This window comes from Ochlerotatus camptorhynchus, unplaced genomic scaffold, assembly GCF_037179485.1.
Source record: "Ochlerotatus camptorhynchus isolate MF236.1 unplaced genomic scaffold, CSIRO-AGI_Acam_v1.1 ptg000141l, whole genome shotgun sequence".
Taxonomy (NCBI): Eukaryota; Metazoa; Arthropoda; class Insecta; order Diptera; family Culicidae; genus Ochlerotatus; species Ochlerotatus camptorhynchus.
This window is the reverse complement of record NW_027040631.1, coordinates 2,820,322-2,840,610: the sequence shown is the minus strand read 5'-3', so window position 1 is coordinate 2,840,610 and position 20,289 is coordinate 2,820,322. Positions and strand designations below refer to the sequence as shown.

At 47.6% G+C, this 20,289-nt stretch overlaps 1 protein-coding gene across 4 annotated transcripts in view; it reads right to left on the bottom strand.

Annotated features, from left to right (window-relative positions):
• Asator (asator) overlaps positions 1 to 20,289 on the bottom strand; it is a 58,988-nt gene that overhangs the window by 4,167 nt on the left and 34,532 nt on the right. For all 4 annotated transcript variants that reach the window (XM_065221350.1, XM_065221349.1, XM_065221351.1 and 1 more), the window contains exons 4-6: positions 20,039 to 20,253; positions 19,832 to 19,971; positions 19,631 to 19,760 (exon numbers count right to left, since the gene is read on the bottom strand). In XM_065221350.1, coding sequence (XP_065077422.1) covers positions 19,631 to 19,760; positions 19,832 to 19,971; positions 20,039 to 20,253 — 485 coding nt within the window. The remainder of the gene's footprint in view (positions 1 to 19,630; positions 19,761 to 19,831; positions 19,972 to 20,038; positions 20,254 to 20,289) is intronic.

The window sequence follows — 20,289 nt, the reverse complement described above, 5'->3', positions numbered from 1 at the left end:
AAAATCCACGAATCCCTCATTTTATCTGTCAAACTTTCATAGCGAATCAAAAAACAAACATAGTGTAGTACTAGAATTTCGACTAGAATAGGGTACGTTAATCGTTTGCTTGGGACCAATAGGCTAGTCTAATAGTGAGCCAATTTAAAATCGTTAGTTTCCACCGGTTGGTATTAATGAGCAGTTTCACTAATATAAGCGTTTTAAGGTCCCTCCAAACTGGCGCGGTTGCGAATAAATTACGTTAACCGCGGTAGCGAGATTCGCGTGGGTACCAACGGGTGGAAACTAACGATTTTAAAATGGCTCACTATTTGACTAGCCTATTGGTCCCAAGCAAATCGTTTAACGTACCCCATTCTAGTCGAAATTCTAGTACTACACTGTGTTTGTCAGTGATGGAAAAGTTCGCGAAAACTCACTATGACGCGTGAATTTTTCCCTTGGCGAACTTCGTGAAATATCGCGAACTTTTCCAACGCTGGTGTTTGTTTTTGTACAAAACCGAATTCCGACGAACACGGAGACAAGGAAAAAAAACCGACGATGTCACTTTGCTAATTCAACTTTTTAATTTTCTCTGTTTTTTGTTGTTTACAGTTCGATGGTTTTACATGTTATGTTTTTGGAAGGAAAAAACATGTGCGAATCGCTTCTGCACTGACAGATGGGTGCAAGGTAGATGCGGATGTGGTGTACGATTAGAATTGGGGGCTCTCGCACCGGAACATCCTCCCCCGCCTTGAGGCCACGTGCCGCAAACCGATGTCAAAATACAGACCTTCTGTACCGGGCGCTGGTACTCAGCTTGACCACGCCGCAAGGTAACAGTCCGAACGATTCCAGCTGCATCTGGATGAAGCTTAACGATGCGTGCCAACTCCCATTGAGCCGGCGGAGCGTTCTCATTTTTCACCAACACCAGTTGATCCTCTTTAACATTCGTTTCCGTAACTCGCCATTTAGTACGCGGTTGCAGCGTAGCCACATATTCGTCCCGCCATCGCTTCCAAACTTCGTCGGAGTATTTCTGCACAAGCTGCCATTTATCCAGGCGGTTGGATGGGATATGCTGCACATCAGGTTCCGGAATGAGATTCAACGGTTGACCAATCAAAAAATGACCGGGTGTCAAAGCTTCGTAACTATCAGGATTGCTCGATAGTGGACAGAGGGGTCTTGAGTTTAGGCATGCTTCGACTTGAGCCAAAATCGTTGCAAGTTCTTCGTAGGTGAGTGCTTCCGAACCAAGTACTGCCAAGAGGTGCTTCTTGACGCTTTTAACACCTGCTTCCCATATTCCGCCTCGATGCGGAGAGGACGGAGGGTTGAAAACCCATTTGATGCCCAGATTAGAGAGGAAATGTCCTGCTGTCTTACTGTTATTCTCCAGAGTACGTTGCAATTCGTGCAGCCAACGGTCGGTACCCACGAAATTTGTCCCATTATCGGACCAGATTTCGTTTGGATATCCGCGTCTAGCGATGAATCGCTTAAGCGCGGCGATGAACACATTGCTTGAGAGATCACTGGCAACCTCCAAGTGTACAGCCTTAGTCGACATGCACACAAAAACCGCCAAATAACCTTTTGTGACTTTGACTCCTCTAACGCACAGCGCATGAATCTTGAATGGGCCGGCGTAGTCAACGCCAACGTGGGTAAATGCGCGGGTTGCCATTACACGAGGCACAGGCAGGCTGCCCATGAGCTGATTGGCCGTGTGTCCCTTCATTCTTACGCATCGAATACAGCTTTGAACTGTTCGTCGTACTGCTGCCTGTAGTCCGATCACCCAGTACTGCTGATTTACTGTAGCTGTAAGCAGAGTGGGCCCCGCATGGAGATTTTGCAGATGAAGTTCTCTCAGAAGAAGTTCCGTTACTCGATGGTCACGTGGGAGAATGATCGGATGTTTCACATCGAATGAGTAGGGAGAATTCTGAAGACGGCCTCCCACGCGCATCGTTCCAGTATTGTCCAGGAAAGGGTGTAGTGCTGACAATCTGTTCTTGGCCGGCAACTCCTTTTCCTTTGCGAGTAATTCCATTTCCTGCTTGTACACATCGAATTGTGCAGTTCTAGCTATCTGCGCCTTAGCCGCATACAGTTCGTCGGGTGTCAGCGTAGGTTCACATTCCATTCCCTTGGTAGCTTGCACAAATCTATTTACATACGCAAGTGTTCGAACAACCAAATTGAAGCTTGATCGCCGTTCAATCAATTCCCGCTCGACGTCGTAGTTGTCTCGAGTAGCTTTCGGATTGGTATGCAGTACCTTGAGTTTCCGCACTTCCAAAAGGTTTTCATCGTCGACTGGATCGTAGGGTTCAGCATTCCAAAATTCTTCATCCTTGCATAACCACTGCGGTCCGTTAAACCACAAATCAAACGATACAAGTTCACCTGGAGTTAAACCACGAGATGCACAATCCGCTGGGTTGTCTTGACCGCTCACGTGGTTCCAGCGATCACGAGGTAAGAAATCCAGGATCGCAGAAGTACGGTTGGCTATGTACGTTTTCCACTTGCGAGGATGAGCAGACAACCACTGAAGAACTATAGTATTGTCTGTCCACGCCCAATGCTCCACTTCCAGATGGGAGAGTGCTTGAGTAATTCGCTGCATAAGTTCTGCCAGTAAGGCTGCTGCGCAAAGCTCCAATCGGGGCAGCTAAACTTGTTTAATCGGCACCACTCTTGTCTTTGCAGCCACGAGGTTCACCAAAATGTTTCCTTCTTCGTCTCTTGCTCTGCTGTACACCACAGCACCGTACGCCATCTCGGAAGCATCCGAAAACCCATGTAACTCTACCTTGCCGTTGAAGCTCGCGATGAATCGTGGAATGCGAATCTGTTCGACGAGGTGAAGGTTTTCCTTAATATCTATCCACATTGTCTCGATAGCAGGAGGAAGTGGATCATCCCAGGAAATATCACTCAACCACAGTTGTTGAAATATAATCTTGACCTTCACAATCACTGGAGACAGCCATCCAAATGGATCGAACAGCCGTGAAGAGTCCGAGAGTAACTGACGTTTACTATTCACGCTATCTGGTGAGAGACTAACCTTGAAGGAAAAGACGTCTTCCTTAGGCAGCCACTGTATCCCTAGTGCCTTGACAGCGTCTGGATGCTCCGCCAGTTTAACGTCTATTGGTGCTTGCTCTGCATCTTCCCCATCTCGTAGAAGTTCTGAACGATTGGATGTCCATTTACGTAGGTTGAATCCCGCCGATTTCATGATCTCGATAACTTGGTTCTTTAGCTCCCTTGCTTCATCCATGTTCTTCGCACCTGATAGGAAATCGTCGACGTACATATCCAAAACAATCCTCTCCGCTGCGCCTGGATACATCGAGCTGTAATCCTTCGCTGCTTGTCTCATGGCTTCAATTGCTAGGTATGGTGCAGACTTCGTCCCGTATGTGACAGTACAGAGACGTTAATGTTTGATTGGCTCACTTGAGTTCTTACGCCATACAATCCGCAAGTAATCTCTGTCTAGTGGATGCATCCATACTTGACGGAACATCTTTTCCGCATCTGCTGCGAACGCCACCTCATTTGACCGAAAACGCAAATGAACAGAGAAGAGTTCCTGGTTCACGTTTGGTCCGGCTAAGAGCCGATCGTTGAGAGACACACCAGATTCGGACGCACTGGAGGCATCAAAAACTACCCGAAGTTTCGTCGTCGTGCTCTCTGCTTTCATCACTGCATGGTGGGGGAGGTAGAAACTTTCACTAGCCTTCACGCTTACTTCGTTTTCCGGTACCTCCTCCATATGGCCTAGAGCGAGGTATTCTTCGATAAAATCCGAATACTGCTTGTGGAATTCTGGATTCCGGTCGAAACGTTTCTCCATCGATCTCAACCGTTTGATGGCTGCCGTGAGTGACTCTCCCAACGCAGGCTTCGAATCGTCGAAAGGAAGTCGCACGATGAAGCGTCCCGAATCGTCCCGAGAGAGTGTGGACTGGAAGAACTCAGCCGCCGCCTGTTCCGAAGGAGTAAGCTGTTGTGGCTTTGGAACCTCCTCCTGCTCCCAAAACTGTCGCAATGTGCGGTTGATGTCCACCTCGGCATGTAGATTGATGATGGAGAAATTGTTAGGTACATCTGTCGTATAGATAGCTTGATTACCAGATACGATCCACCCAAATATCGTGTTCTGGGCCACAGAAGTACCGCATTTGTCCTTGACTTGCCCCGATTGGAGAATAGCAAGAAAGACATCCGAACCCAAAATTATATCGATTGGCCCCGGCTGGTTGAATGCCGGATCCGCTAGCGTTTCCTGAATCTCCTTCTCCAACAGCTTCGTGTTCACCTCGACGCGTTGAGCAGGCAACGTTGACGTCAGCTTACCCATTACGAACGCACTAGGTCGTAGAATTACCGTTTCGTTGAACCGATTTGCCATGATAAGCTTTACGACTCCACGAGTTGTCCCTGCATGCTGCTGCCCTAGTCCAGAGACCGCTACTTTTCCGCTTGTACGAGGAATACTGAGTTTGTTGACGCAGGCTTCTGTGATCAATGATGCTCCAGAACCCGAGTCAATCAAAGCACGAACCTTCAAAAATCCACCGTCGATGGTTTGCACATTGACAAGCGCTGTCGGTAGTACAAACGCTTCCTTCATTAGTTCTGGTGGAACCTGAGTGACCAGTGAGTTGACTACAGGATCTGAATCTTGCGCTCCTTGTACAGACTGCTTCGGCTCGGTAGAACATTCTTCATGCTGATCTGATCCATCTCCCTTTGGGCACAATAGCGTATGGTGCCGTTGTTTACAGTCCGCATTGCGACACACCGATTTCGAGGTACACACTCTCACTGAATGCGAAGGACGTAGACAGTTATAGCACAACTTCGCCTGTTGTACTAGTTCACGTTTGCACTGTAGGTCCATCTTCTTAAAATCTTCACACAGATAAATCGGATGCTCACTGGAGCATTTCGCGCACTTTTGTATCACTGAGTTCGTATACAACGACTGCATCCTTTTCTCCGGCTGAGACATCTTCTTCACAGGATCCGCTGTATGCTTCGAAAAGGCCATACAGGTTTCCAGCGCGTCGCACCGGTTGTCCAAAAATTTCAGGAACTCCTCGAAGGACGGATTCTCAACGTCGATTATCTTCTGAGCCCACAAGGATCTGGTATCCTTATCCAGCTTCTCCAACAACAGGTGGATCAGCCACGGATCTCGCTGATTGTACTCCTCTCCCAGAGCATTTAGTTGTCGAACAACCTCATCCGAAGTTGTGACCAGTTTGCGTAGGCTTGCGGTAGTGGCGGTGTTGACCACAGGCTGGTCAACGAATTCACGAACAAGAGCAAAAACCGTATATTTTTTCTTGTCGTAGAAGCTTGAAAGAGCCGCCCACGCTTCCTTGTAATTAGCGTCCGATATTGGGAATGAACTTACCAGACGTTTGGCATCACCCGCCAGATACGACACCAAGTACTGCATTTTCAACGAATCGCGCAGATCGTTGCGTACGTGGATTATCTGCTCAAAAATATCTTTGAAGGCTCTCCAATTCTTTCGCTCACCATCAAAAGTTGGTACACTGATCGGAGGAAGTCGCACATTTAGGAGGGGTGCATGATTCGACACCTGTTCTCCTCCAGCTGGATCCACACCACGACCATTATACGCGAAATTTCTACTGATTCTCCTCTATCTCGCTTTGCGTCTGCCGGAATTTTATTGCGAGCTCCTTAAGCTGCTCGAGCCGATCTTCCACTTCCCCATGCGATGCATTTCGCTCGTGGATTGTTTCGGCTGCAGCTGACTCCCCCTTCATTTGCACCAACTGAGCATTTCTACGACCGATCAACTTATCCATCACGATTCGCGACGTTATCCGGTTCGAAGGACCAAATGTACAAAACCGAATTCCGACGGAACACGGAGACAAGGAAAAAAAACCGACGATGTCACTTTGCTAATTCAACTTTTTAATTTTCTCTGTTTTTTGTTGTTTACAGTTCGATGGTTTTACATGTTATGTTTTTGGAAGGAAAAAACATGTGCGAATCGCTTCTGCACTGACAGATGGGTGCAAAGTAGATGCGGATGTGGTGTACGATTAGAATTGGGGGCTCTCGCACCGGAACAGTTTTGATTCGCTATGAAAGTTTGACAGATAAAATGAGGGGTTCGTGGTTTTTCCTATGTTTTGAGTGGTGCATCGATTAGCTTGGGACCGAATATATTACCAGAGCTGAGCCAAAAAACTGAGCACGTTTCTTCGGGACCTTCTGGTCTTAGAGTTACCTCTATGATATTACACACTCATAAAATAAATCACATAACCAGTGGAAAATATCCATGTGAATTTCATATAACTTTCATGTGATCCCATAATTGTAAATTGCACCACTAAATCACATGAATCTTTTGTGTTCAATGAAGTTTATATGATAATTCACATCGAATTTATTATGTTATGTGATATTCAGATACAAATCATTAATTTTGTTATTGGAAAAATATTATGTGCCTTCCTAATAGAAACTACGTGAACACTTTTTTCAGTGCAGATTTCTCACCACTGGTGATCACGGAAGTTCATGGAATTTTAAAGAAAGTTTGTCAAACTTTAGAAAAAAAAAATAGCAAAACTTAACTTCCCCTGGAATGCATTATCATCAGAAAAATTTGCAGATCTTCAGAAAATTTCATAGACAGAACATCAGGGAAGTTCGCATAACTTCAGAGAAATTTGCAGAACTTCAAAGAAAGTTTGTAATTCTTCAGATAAATTTGCAAAACTTCAGAAAAATTCGTAAGGCATCAAAAATTTTGCATAATTTCAAAGAGGTTCACAGAACTTCAGAAATGTTGATAGATCATCAGAGAAATTTGCAAAACATCAGGAAAGTTCATAGATCATCAAAGAAATTCAAGTTGAAGATTGATAAAATGTATTCCGAGGAATTTGCGAAAGTTCAAGGAAGTTCATCGAATATTAACGAATTTCGTAGAACTTCAGGGAAATGTGAAAAACTTCATACATGTTGAATATTTCCAGAAGAATGATCATACTGCAGTCTTGGGTATTTACGATAATTTCTGATTTTCTTTAAACTCGCGGACAGTCCATTGAAAACTCACTTTGAATTCACTCTTAGTATTCTCCTGATATTTCAGATGAATTATCTCAGGAATTTTTTGACGTAGGACTACGTCTGTAATTTCTATACTGGAGGTACACTTTGTGGAAACCGAAAATGGAACATGTAACAAAATTATGAAAGATTTTGTACGTTAATAACTCAGCTGCCCCTGGACCAATTTCAATAATTTTATCACCAATCGATCAGAAATATTTCTACGCATCTATGTCCGACTGAAAAACTATTGAAAAGTGGTAATGTCAAGCATTGCCCAATTTACAAATAAAAAGTGATAATTTTATCACTATTTTCATTAAATAAACATTCTTCCCAAACCCAGTCGCCATAATCGAGTACCACTTGGTTGCACATCATTATGCTTTAACCTGAAAAGATATAAAACAGCGCTACTGTCTAGCATCAACTCATAGTCATCAGGGGCCTACCAAACTTCGACCCCAAGATGATCGAAGCCGAAATCAAGGACCGGTACAAGCTGGCCCCGATCGCTGTCTCTCGGATGACGAGGAGAGACGAAAACGTGAAGACGTAGCCGGATTGCCCTTTGCTGGTGCACTTCCTGAAAGGGACGGGGATCAACTCCATCATCGTACGGTGGGAACCATACCGTGGCGGCCATCGTGACGTAACGCAGTGCCAGCGGTGCCTCAATTTTGGACACGGTTCATGCCACGCTGCAGAAACTGCGCTCACGAACACGCCACTTCTGACTGCCGTGCGGATGGAGCCGTGGCGTTAAAATGCGCCAACTGTGGTGGAGCACATCAAGGTTCCGACAGACAGTGCTCCAAACGCGAGGACTTCAAACGCATCCGAAAGCAGTCGGCAAGCAACAATCAACCAGGACGCAAGAAGGACCCCAGCATTCCGGACGGACGATTTCCCGCCTCTTCGTGCTCCGCAGCAAAGGCAAGCAAATTCGTGGGTGCAACCCACCCCCTCTCAAGAAGCTTCCGGTGATTCTGCTGGACATAGATAGACCCCCTCCTGGATTCTGGAGACAACCACCAACGCTAAACAACAACCCCGATCTGTTCTCAGCGGATAAACTGATGGAAATCTTCGTCAACATGATCGGTGCTCTTCGTAAGTGCCGCAATAAGCCCGAGCAGATCCAAGTAAGTTCATCATCCGGTATGACGTCTAAGCCGCTAACTGTCGTCACCTGGAATGCTTGCTCTGATGAAAACAGATTGAGCTTGCCGACTTCCTTCGCAAGCACAGCATCGACGTGGGTCTTCTAACCGAGACCCTCCTAATGTCCGGCGACAGCTTCTGGTCGCCTGACCACAACATTATTCGGCTTGATCGCACCAGCTCTAGGGGGAGGAGGGGTGGGGGTGTTGCAGTCGTCGTCAAGAAAGGAATAAAATACCGCACTCTGTCCCATACCGCACCACTATCATCGATGCCCTTGGTGTGGAGGTGAAGTCGTTGACTGGATACGTTCAGTTCATCGCCGTCTACTGCCCTCGACAGTGTGCCGCCAGCAGCGGACTAGCGACTAAATTCAAGAAAGACCTGGCCACCATCACCCGTACCAGTTCCCGCTTCGTAGTTGGAGGAGATCTAAACGCTCGCCATGAGGCCTGGCGGAACTACCAGCAGAACCAGAACGGTCGTCTGCTGTTCGACCACTCACAGCATGGGCTGTACTCCGTTTGGTTTTCGGATGAGCCAACATTTATCTCACCGGCGGGCAACCCATCGACGCTAGACCTGTTCCTGGCAAATCCGACCACCAACCGATGGTGGCTTAACTGGGCCCAGTTTGGACGCGTGGTAGACAGGCACATCATCGACAACCCGCCGCTTGACACCGTGGAGGACATCGACCGAGCGTTGGAGGTACTCCACTAAGCCATAACCGTGGCTGACGAGGCGTGCTTCCGACGAGTTCCTGTGAGGGGTTAAGTTTATTACCATTGATTCCCACACCCAACTCTTGATTCGCCTGAGAAATGTTCGTACACGCCATTTCCAAAGAATCGGAGATCGAGCGAGGAAACGTGAAATGGCCGATCTGAACAAGGAGATTGCCTCAAGAAAGGTCTCACTCCGGAACGAAAGTTTCGGACGGCTTGTCCAGAATCTGGACGACCGCTCCGGACCATTCTGTAAAGTTGCCAAGGTCTTAAAGACGCACCCTAAACCCATTCCTCCACTCAAAGATGAAAATGATGACGATCGGCTAGTAATCACCCCTCAGGAGAAAGCAAATGTGATTGGTGAGTATATTGCCAAATCGCACTTGCTTGGCTTCAATATCCAAAGTCCGCTCGAAGTTCAGGTTGAGCAATGCGTACTCAACCTTGATTCCTCCCCTTGTGCTAGCCTTCCGGAGGATAGAATCACAGTGGAACAGATTTGCTCAGCGCTGAAATGCATCAAAAACATGAAGGCCCCCGGGTTCGACGGAATATTCAACCTAGTGTTGAAAAATCTCAGCATGACGGTTCACTCTCTGCTGGCTGCTGTCTTCAACAGATGCTTGGAACTGCCCTACGTTCCAAGTATCTGGAAGACAGCGAAAATCATACCTATTCGCAAACCCGGGAAGGACTCAACGCTAGCTTCAAGCTACAGACCGATCAGGCTCATTTCAGCGCTGAGCAAATTGTTCGAGAAACTTATTCTCAATCGTTTGCTCAAGTTTGTCGAGGAACATAACATTCTCCTACCGGAACAGTTCGGGTTCAGGAAGGGGTACTCCACAAATCATCATTCAGTACGGGTGATGAATAACATCCGAAGTAACAAGGCTGTATCCAAGTCCACAACCATGGCATTGTTAGACGTTGAGAAAGCGTTTGACAATGTCTGACACAACGGGCTTGTATACAAGCTTTGTAACTTTCCTTTGCATCTTGTCAAAATCACCCGTAACTACCTTGAGCAAAGGTCGTTTAAGGTATCGTTGAATGGTTGTCTTTCAGACACGTTCTCCATTTGAGAGTTTCCCGGACGAACCTGGACTTGACTTTCACCGCGCTGATTTTGGAGGATTACTTGAAGCGCTTCGCCAAACTGACTGGCACATCCTTGAATCCGCTGAAGATATTGACATTGCTGTAGAGTACTTCACCAGTGTGTTGATGAGTTACTTGGTTGATTTTGTATATAACCGTTATCTGTACAAACGCTACTGCAAACGAACTCAGGAAAATCTACGCAGACATCCACGACATTTTTGGAAATTGGTCGACTCTAAACGGAAGGAGAATGGGTTACCCGTTGAGATGGGCGATGACGTCGTCTGCACGTCAAATCACAGAAGCTTGTAGAGATACACCTAGTGGGGTCTGTTCTCTGAGAAGCTTTGCGATCACGTCGATTCAGGTGGACTCCGCAATAAACAAATTGAAATACTCTGTGTCCAGTCCAGATGGCATACCGTCATGCATCCTGAAAAAAAATTCCCTCTTACGACACTTTTCCACATATCATTACGGAAGCGTAGTTTTCCCACTAGCTGGAAAACATCGGTCATGTTCCCCGTGTTTAAAAAGGGGGATCGACAGAACATCGAGAATTACAGAGGAATAACTTCGTTGTGTGCTTGTTCGAAGGTTTTCTAAATCATAATAAATGATGTACTTTTCGACTCCTGCAAGAATTATATTTCTACGGATCAGCACGGCTTCTACCCCAAAAGATCAACGTCTACCAATCTCGTCCAGTTTATTTCGTTTTGCATACGCAACATTGATGCTGGTGCTCAGATCGACACTGCATACACTGATTTGAAATCAGCTTTCGATAGAGTTGACCACGGAGTATTACTGAAACGTCTAGGAAGAATTGGTGTCTCTGCGGATCTTGTTAGCTGGTTTGGATCATACCTTACGGATCGTAGCCTCACCGTTAATATCGGATTTGAATCATCGGAACAATTTTCAAACTTATCTGGCGTGCCACAGGGTAGCAACCTGGGTCCTTTGTTATTCTCACTCTTCATCAACGAGCTTTCTCTCGTACTACCATCTGGCTGCCGTGTGTTTTAAGCTGATGACGTCAAAATATACATGATCATTAAAGGTATCGAGGACTGCTATGCTCTACAATTGCTGCTGAATAGTTTTGCTGATTGGTGCACCCGGAACATGCTGACGTTGAGCATCCATCGTTTCATCGCAAGCTCAACCCGATTACGTATGATTATTCAATTAATGGTCAGTCCCTTGAGCGTTGTCTTCAAGTTCGTGATCTTGGTGTCATCCTGGATTCAGCGCTGACCTTCCGATCGCGCTACAACGATATTATCTGTAGAGCCAACCGACAGCACTGGTGCGATCGATTCTGGAATCCAACTCTGTAGTATGGCGCCCGTACCAGTCAACCTGGACTGGTAGGATCGAAGCAATTCAGAGAAAATTTGTGAGATATGCCCTACGACGCCTTCCGTGGCGAGATCCGTTAAACCTACCACAATGTGGAGATCGATGACCATCAGCTTCGAGTGATACGGAACCAACAGGAATAGGGACATCGTGATTGAATGGCACTTCTGGATCCAACGGTACAGCTTCATCTTGAATTTCATCAAGCAGGATTTCCCATGGTAGTTGCTGCGTCGCTTGCGCTGGATCATCAGACGTGTGACGAGGACGCATTTGGTTTACATGCGACCTCACCAGCTTCGATCTCCCGTTCATGTCCAGTGCAACGATATTGTTGGCCTGCACCAGTGTACCTCGTGTCACACGTGCCCCAAGATCTTCGGCAAGCCCCACGCCAATGGATGACTACGATCAGTTCCAGCTTTCACGCTCACAAATTGCGGCACGGCAAGCTGTTTCGAAGGACTTGCCTACGTTTTCCGGCAATCCAGAAGAATGGCCGATCTTCTTATCCATGTTCAATAGCACGACAGCTATGTGTGGATTCTCGGAAGAGGAGAACCTGGTGCGACTGCAAAGGAGCTTGAAGGGGAAAGCTTACGAGGCCGTCAAGTGCAGACTGATGCATCCCGGTAACGTACAAGGAATTATGGATACGTTGCGGATGTTGTACGGTCAACCAGAAGTCACTGTTCACTCGCTGATTGGGAAGATAAGCTCACTACCAGCGATTCGAGAGGATCGACTGGAAACGTTGGTGGATTTCGCAGTGAGCGTACAGAACTTTTGCGCTACAGTTGAGTCATGTGGTTTGGAGGAGTATATGTACAACATCACTCTGTTGCACCAGCTTGTCAGCAAACTACCACCAACAATCAAGCTCAGTTGGGCTCAACATCGGAAGACGCACCTGACAGTCAACTTAGCGATCTTCGGCGAATGGGTTTACACTCTAGCGGAAGCAGCAAGTTCGGTAACGTTTCCTACCGTATCATTGGAAGCAAAACCTGGCCGCAGCGATATTCGTCGGAGCAAAAAAGGAGACAGTTATCTAAACGCGCACTCTGAGTATACGGTTCCTCACAACCCGAAACCCAATACGTCCTCAAAAGCTGCAGTAGATCTTCCACCAACACCCACCAAGGAGACGTGTTTAGTATGCAAAGGGAGCTGCAAATCTGCGGACAAGTGCAAACAATTTCGAGACTTGTCCAGGGATTCCAGGTGGGCCGTAGTCAGGGAGTTTGGACTCTGCCGCACATGCCTTCGCCAACACAAGGGAAACTGCAAGGCCAAACCTTGCGGCAAAGACGGATGCACATATAGGCATCACGAACTGCTACACAACGACCAGAACAGGAAAACTGAAAACAGCAACACTCAGAGCGGAAGCCACCAATCGTCTCAACCTGAAGCTAGTAGCTCCGGACATCGTTGCAATACACATCAGATAACATCAAGCTCTGTGCTGTTCCGCTACCTCCCGGTGGTGCTTTCAGAATTAGGGAAGGAGGTACACACCTATGCCTTTCTGGACGAAGGTTCTGCGCTGACACTGCTCGATCAAGAACTGGCCGATGAGCTCAACTTAAGTGGAACTTCGAGTCCACTCTGCCTACGATGGACTGGGGGAACTCAACGCCACGAGAAGAATTCTCGTATTGTCAAGCTTCACATTGCTGCAAGACATCACGAAGCCAGGAAGTTCCAGCTAGACGATGTGCGAACAGTTAACGAATTAATGCTGCCACAACAAACTCTAGACTTCAATGAGCTAGTACGTCTGTATCCTCACCTTGAGGGGCTGCCCGTCGAGTCATATCACGACGCTCGTCCACGAATCTTGATAGGAATGAAGCATGCTCAACTGGGACTGACGCTGAATAGCCGTGAAGGAGAACTAGGTCAACCGATTGCGATGAAGACCCGACTGGGATGGACGATATGTGGAGGATTGTGTTCCGGAGAAACGCCAAATATGTTCCACTATACATTCCACGTACGCTCCTGTAGCGATGAATCCGACGAAGGTCTACATCTAGCCATGAAAGAGTACTTTTCCCTCGATAGTCTCGGAGTTATGAAGCCAGACAAACTGCTTCAGTCATCCGAAGATGAGAGAGCTCAGTCACTTCTAGAGTCCCGCACACGTTTCAATGGCGAACGCTACGAGACAGGCTTACTGTGGCGATACGATGACATCCGCTTGCCGGATAGCCGCGAAATGGCACTGCGTCGTCATCAGTCCTTGGAAAAACGTATGGCGAAGGATCAACAGCTGGCGGAAGTACTGCATGAGAAGATCAAGGACTACATAGCAAAGGGATACGTTCGCAAGCTTTCCGACGACGCAGTTAAGCAGCAATCCGGTCACACTTGGTTTCTACCAGTATTCCCAGTCACAAATCCAAATAAACCCGGAAAAGTGAGGATAGTGTGGGACGCAGCAGCTAAGGCACACGGAAAGTCCCTGAATTCCGCTCTGCTGAAAGGTCCGGATCTACTTTTCTCTCTTCTTGCGATTCTGCTTCGATTCCGTCTGCATCCGGTAGCAGTAACTGGAGACATCCGCGAAATGTTCCACCAGGTACTCATTCGCGAGGAAGACCAACGATACCAATGCTTCTATTGGTTAGACAAAGAAGGAAGGCTCGGGGTGTATGCGATGAGAGTCATGACCTTTGGGGCGTGCTGTTCTCCGAGTAGCGCTCAATATGTGAAGAACATTAACGCGGAGCGATTCAAGAGTGACTATCCAGCGGCGTACGAAGCAATTACGAAATCGCACTATGTCGATGACATGTTGATCAGCGTAGCTTCCGACGGAGAAGCAATTCAGACAGCGAAGGACGTTAGACACGTTCACGCACAAGGTGGCTTTGAGATACGGAACTGGATCAGCAACTCTAAACGAGTGACGTCAGCGATGCAAGAAGGAAGTACGGAGGAAAAAAGTCTGGATATATCATCAGAATTGTCCACTGAAAAGGTCTTAGGCATGTGGTGGAACACGAAGTCCGACGCCTTCACCGTCAAGGTTGGATGGAACCGCTACGATGGGGCTCTGCTGAAAGGTGAAAGACGGCCTACGAAACGCGAAGTTCTGCGTGTCCTCATGACGATATACGATCCCCTTGGACTGATCGCACACTTCTTAGCCTACCTGAAGATGTTATTGCAAGACATCTGGCGATCCGGTGTTAGCTGGGACGAGGGAATAGACGACGATGCGTTCACGAACTGGCTCACTTGGCTAAAAGTCTTGCCAAACGTCGAAAGCGTTCAGATAGCTCGATGCTATTGTTCCGCATACCTAAACAGCGAGGCCGATGAGGTGCAGCTTCACACGTTCGTTGATGCTGGCAAGAGTGGAATGGCAGCTGTATCATTTCTCCGTTTCGTTAAAGATGGAAGAATCCACTGTTCTCTCGTCACCTCTAAAGCTAGAGTAGCACCGTTGAAGCTCACCTCGATCCCTCGGCTGGAGTTGCAAGCAGCGGTGATAGGCACTCGGCTCACTCGTACGGTCGTCGAAACCTTGGTTATGCAGATAACGAAGAAGTTTTACTGGTCGGACTCGAGAGACGTTTTGTGCTGGATCAACTCCGACCATCGGCGGTACACTCAGTTTGTCGGATTCAGAGTTACGGAAATTCTAGAGGCTACGGAAGTACATGAATGGCGATACGTACCAAGCAAACTAAACGTAGCAGATGACGCTACAAAGTGGAACGTGCTTCCCGATCTATCTGCTGACAGTAGGTGGTTCAACGGACCAGATTTTCTCTGGACAACCGAAGACAAATGGCCACAGTCTGCAATCCGGAACGAATCCACAGACGCCGAACTCATAGCAAACCTTTCTACACACCACGTTGTTCCAGAACCGATCATCGCACCGCGGACTACTCCAGCTGGGAACGACTGAAAAAAATAGTCGCGTGGGTACTGCAATTTGCAGCAAACTGTCGATTGAAACTACAAAAACTGCCGACTAAAACGGGACCGCTCGTCGAAAGTGAGCTGTCCGCAGCTGAAGCATACCTGATCCGCATCGCGCAGCAAGACGGCTATCCTGAAGAACTCTCCACCCTGCGGAATATGCCACAAATCGTAGGAGATCTATCACCGCCGCTGCCGAAATCCAGTTCACTGTACAAGCTTACACCGTGGCTGGACGAACGCGGTATATTACGAATGAGAACTCGTATCGCAGCCTGCCAGTACGCCACTGAAGACGCGAAGAAACCCATAATCCTACCTCGAAAGCACCACATCACTACCTTAATAATATCCCACTACCACAATAGATACCACCACCAAAATCACGAAACAGTGATTAACGAACTGCGGCAGAAATATCAAATCGGCCGCTTACGCTCGTGCTTCAAACAAGTACGCAGAAATTGCCAAAGATGCAAGAACGATGGTGCAACACCGAATCCTCCAATCATGGCCGACCTACCTCCTGGTCGCCTAGCTGCATTCTCTCGCCCGTTCACACATACCGGAGTCGATTACTTTGGTCCAATTGAGGTCGTCGTCGGCAGAAGGGTCGAAAAACGCTGGGGGATGCTAGCCACGTGTTTGACCGTTTGGGCTATACACATTGAAGTAGTCCACTCACTGACCACTAGTTCATGCATCATGGCAATCCGGAATTTCGTCGCTCGGCGTGGCCGACCTCGTAAGTTCTACAGCGACCTAGGAACCAACTTTGTCGGAGCGGCGCGTGAAATGAAGAAACTTGAAGAAGTGATCGACCACGATGAGATCATGCGGGAGTTCACCAGTACCGAGACCGAGTGGGTGTTCAATCCCCCGCTGGCACCACACATGGGTGGAAGTTGGGAGCGGCTGATACGAACCGTGAAAAGCAACCTGATGGCCGTCTGCACAACGAGGAAACCGTCCGACGAAGTGCTTCGAAACACTCTCACCGAAATCGAGAACGTGGTAAACTCCAGACCAGTAACACACGTGCCGGAAGATGTCGATTCCGCTCCAGCTCTCACCCCGAACCACTTCCTGCTTGGTTCATCCAACGGAACGAAACCATTAGTCACGAGTAACGACTGTCGTCTCGCCCTGAAGCAGAACTGGTGCACCTTTCAGGTTCTGGCCAATTTGTTTTGGAAGCGGTGGGTCTCCGATTATCTGCCAGAAATCACCCGCCGGTCGAAATGGTTCCAGTCTACGAAGCCTATAGCTACTGGAGATGTAGTGATCATCGTCGACCCTAAGATGCCCCGGAGTTGTTGGCCAAAAGGGCGGGTCATCAACACAACCGCCAGTCGAGATGGCCAGGTCCGGTCCGTAACCGTAAGGACAGCCTCCGGAGTCTACGAACTGGTCTTCCGAGGAATGCTTCTGCTGGAGACGTCGACTGCGGTGTGTTTCGGTTTGGGATTGAACGATACACCGAAAGGAATGTCTGCAGGTGCTCCAGTGTGGGTGATCCTTCCCCCTTGGCTAGCTTCTTGGGGCCACGCTTGAGTGAATCAACGAATCGCTCCGCTTGGCCGTTGGACTGCGGGTGGTAGGGAGCAGTGCGGAGATGGGTGATACCATTTGCACGGCAATACTGTTGAAACTGCTCGCTGGTGAATTGCGTTCCGTTGTCTGAGACCAATGTGTATGAGTTGCCGTAACGAGAAAACGTTTCACGCAGCATATTCAGGGTTGCAGTTGTGGTAATGGATTGAGTGCGAAAAATTCCGGGCCACTTTGAGAAAGCATCTACCAGAACGAAATAGTAGTATCCATGGATCGGACCAGCAAAATCGATATGGACACGTTGCCATGGCTTGTCCGGGAGAGGCCATGACTCCAAGGTTGCTTTTGTCGGGGACTTCGCTACTTCAGCACATGCAGTGCACTGACGGACAAATTGCTCCACATCGTCGTCAACGTTAGGCCAGTAGATGTAACTTCGGGCCAGAGACTTCATTCGGTCCATTCCTGGGTGTCCACGATGCAGTTGACGAACGATCTGCTTTCGAAACTTTGATGGGACGACGATTCGATCACCGAACATAACGCAGTTGTCGACAACTTGAAGTCCATCTAGTCTGGCGAAGAACTTCTTGACATCAGGATCAGCAACTTGCTTCGCATTTGCTGGCCAACCTTTGTTAAGGAAATTCACCACTTGCTGAAGAACTGGATCCTTTCGCGTCTCAGCCACAATCATCCGGTGCGTGACTGGAAGGTTGCTGATGGTGTCATCGAGAATTGCTTTTGCTTCAGATTCGACGCACACGGCGGCTATGACGTAATCCTCATCTGGTCTATGCTGCGATGACATTAGCCGGGATAGAAAATCTGCATAGCCAAAATTCGTCGATGAAACGTGTTGGATGTCGAAATCGTACAGCAGAAGTGTCAAGGCCCAGCGCTGCAAACGGTTTGCTGTGTAAACAGGAATACCTTTCTTTGAGCCGAAAACCTTGAGTAACGGTTGATGATCGGTTTGCAGGAGGAAGTGTCGTCCATACAGCATTTTGTGGAAACGGGTGACAGCGAATATCAGGGCCAATGCTTCCTTCTCCACTTGTCCGTAGTTCATCTCTGCTGGGGTCAGTGAGCGCGAGGCGTGCGCAATTGCCTTCACTTCACCGGTCGGGAATCGATGCATGATGACAGCGCCAAGGCCGTACTTCGATGCATCTGTTGAACAACGATTTCCTTGGACGGGTCGTAGTGTGTAAGCAGCAGGTCGGAAAGTAGAATGGCCTTGAGCTGCTCGAAAGACTTCTGACTTCAGCTCGCATCTTTCTTGAGGAGGCTGTCCAGAGGAGCCCTGAGTTGCTTCATATGCTTAACGAATCTACCATAGTAGTTGACAGCACCGAGGTAGGAACGGAGTTGCTGGACATCCTTCGGAGACTGCATCTTGGAAATGGCTTCTGTTTTTGAAGGGTCAGCGAATACCGTCCTTATCCACGATGTGTCCGAGAAACTTGCTCTGGGAGAGTGCGAAACGACATTTTTCGAGGCGTAGGTGAAAGCCATACTCACGGATCTGCTCGAGAACAGCGTAGAGACTGCGATCGTGTTCCTGCTTGGTGCGACCAGCGATGAGGATGTCGTCCAAATACGGCTTGACTCCAGGGATGCCGGCCACCATGCTGTCGATGATGCATGGAACAGTCCACGATGCGTGTTGACCGTGAGTAGCTTTCGCGATCCCATCCTCGTCGCCAATTGTTATATCCGTAACCAAGGCCAACAAGTAAAACAAGCTGTTGTTAAGAGCTACTATTTATTACGTCTATCTTGGTTGGTGGTCGGATAAAGAATCAATCTCTAACTTATGACAGTCAGGCAAGGCCTACTACAGAGTTAGGTGTATATCAAGACCCACAATTGAAAAGGCCTCAACTCCATTTTGTAAACAAACCTTATAAGGCCATTTTCTCGCGAACCGAAACCTACATTCGCAAACCTAAAACACAATCGGGTAGAAGAGAATTTCCCCTACCTGTTCATTTTGTTGGTTTGCGTAGGCGGACTTCGGTTCGCGAAAAAAAGGCCTTACAAGGTTTGTTTACAAAATGGAGTTGAGGCCTTTTCAATAGTTGGTCTTGATATAGTAGTTGTAGGTTAGTTGTAGTTGCAAATAGTAGTTATAAAAGTAGTCTCCTTTTTCGAATCCAAAACAAACCAGTCCCACCAAGGTGGTCATTCTCTAAAACAGGCCTGATTGGACAGTTCCTAGTAATTAATAATAATTTAAATAAAAAAAAAACTAAAGTTTAAAAGACGCATCTGTGTCACTTGATAATTCATACATGTAAAGCACACAAATACAAGAAATTAAGATCATTTAAAGTAAAGTAATTGCAAGGTTCCAATCGAATTCCCGGTTCTCCCGGTTCAGTGGCCACCCTGCAGATGTTAAAAAATCAACGGCAGAGGACGCAATTGTAAAGTTGTGAATTGTGAAATTCGCATGAATCACGTGGTCACACATTTTTCTGAGCAAAGCGAAGTTTCGGGTACGAAGACGGCCAAATTACGATTAAATCGGATTAATGATGATGATGTAAACATTAAACACCATAGCATATTATGGAAAATACACAGGGCATTCGCTGTATGTTGTGTCAAGCTGAACTGCTGGTACTTACTTGCTCCTTATCCTTAATTTTACGCCACGGAAGCTGGCCAGTAACAAACTCAACAAGCATATAGAACAACGACCACAGATCGTCCTGCCGACCCATTTCTCGATTTTTGTGCGCATTCAGCGAAGCATACCTAAAACATTAAAGAAGAAGGTCCGTTAGACTGCCATGTTGGTGATTTTCCCGCTCGATCGCAACTCTCACCTAACAGTGCCCCGGAAACCGGCGGCTGCCCGAGGACATCGAACCTCACCGGTACCGGTGGTATACTGTCTAGCTAAACCAAAATCCAACATGTAAATTTTACGATTATTGCACGGTAACCTTCCAATGGCAAAGTTGCTCTGCAAAAACAAAACAAACGTTAGCTTAAACATAAGATTCAGAACGTCTGCGAAGTGCAACACTAACTGGCTTAATATCACGATGAAGAAACCCAACCGAGTGAATCGACTCGATCGATCTGAGTATCTGGAGCCCGATCCGCAGGGTGGTACTCAGCGAGAACGCCCCGCGGGCCTGCGATCGACGCAGTTCGGCCAGATTTTTGCCCTGCAGCTGCATGACCACGTAGTTGAAACGATCGTTCCGGCCGCACCCGATGAAGCGGCAGATGTGTTCTTTACCTGAAAAAATACATGATTTCTCCGTTAAAATTGCCC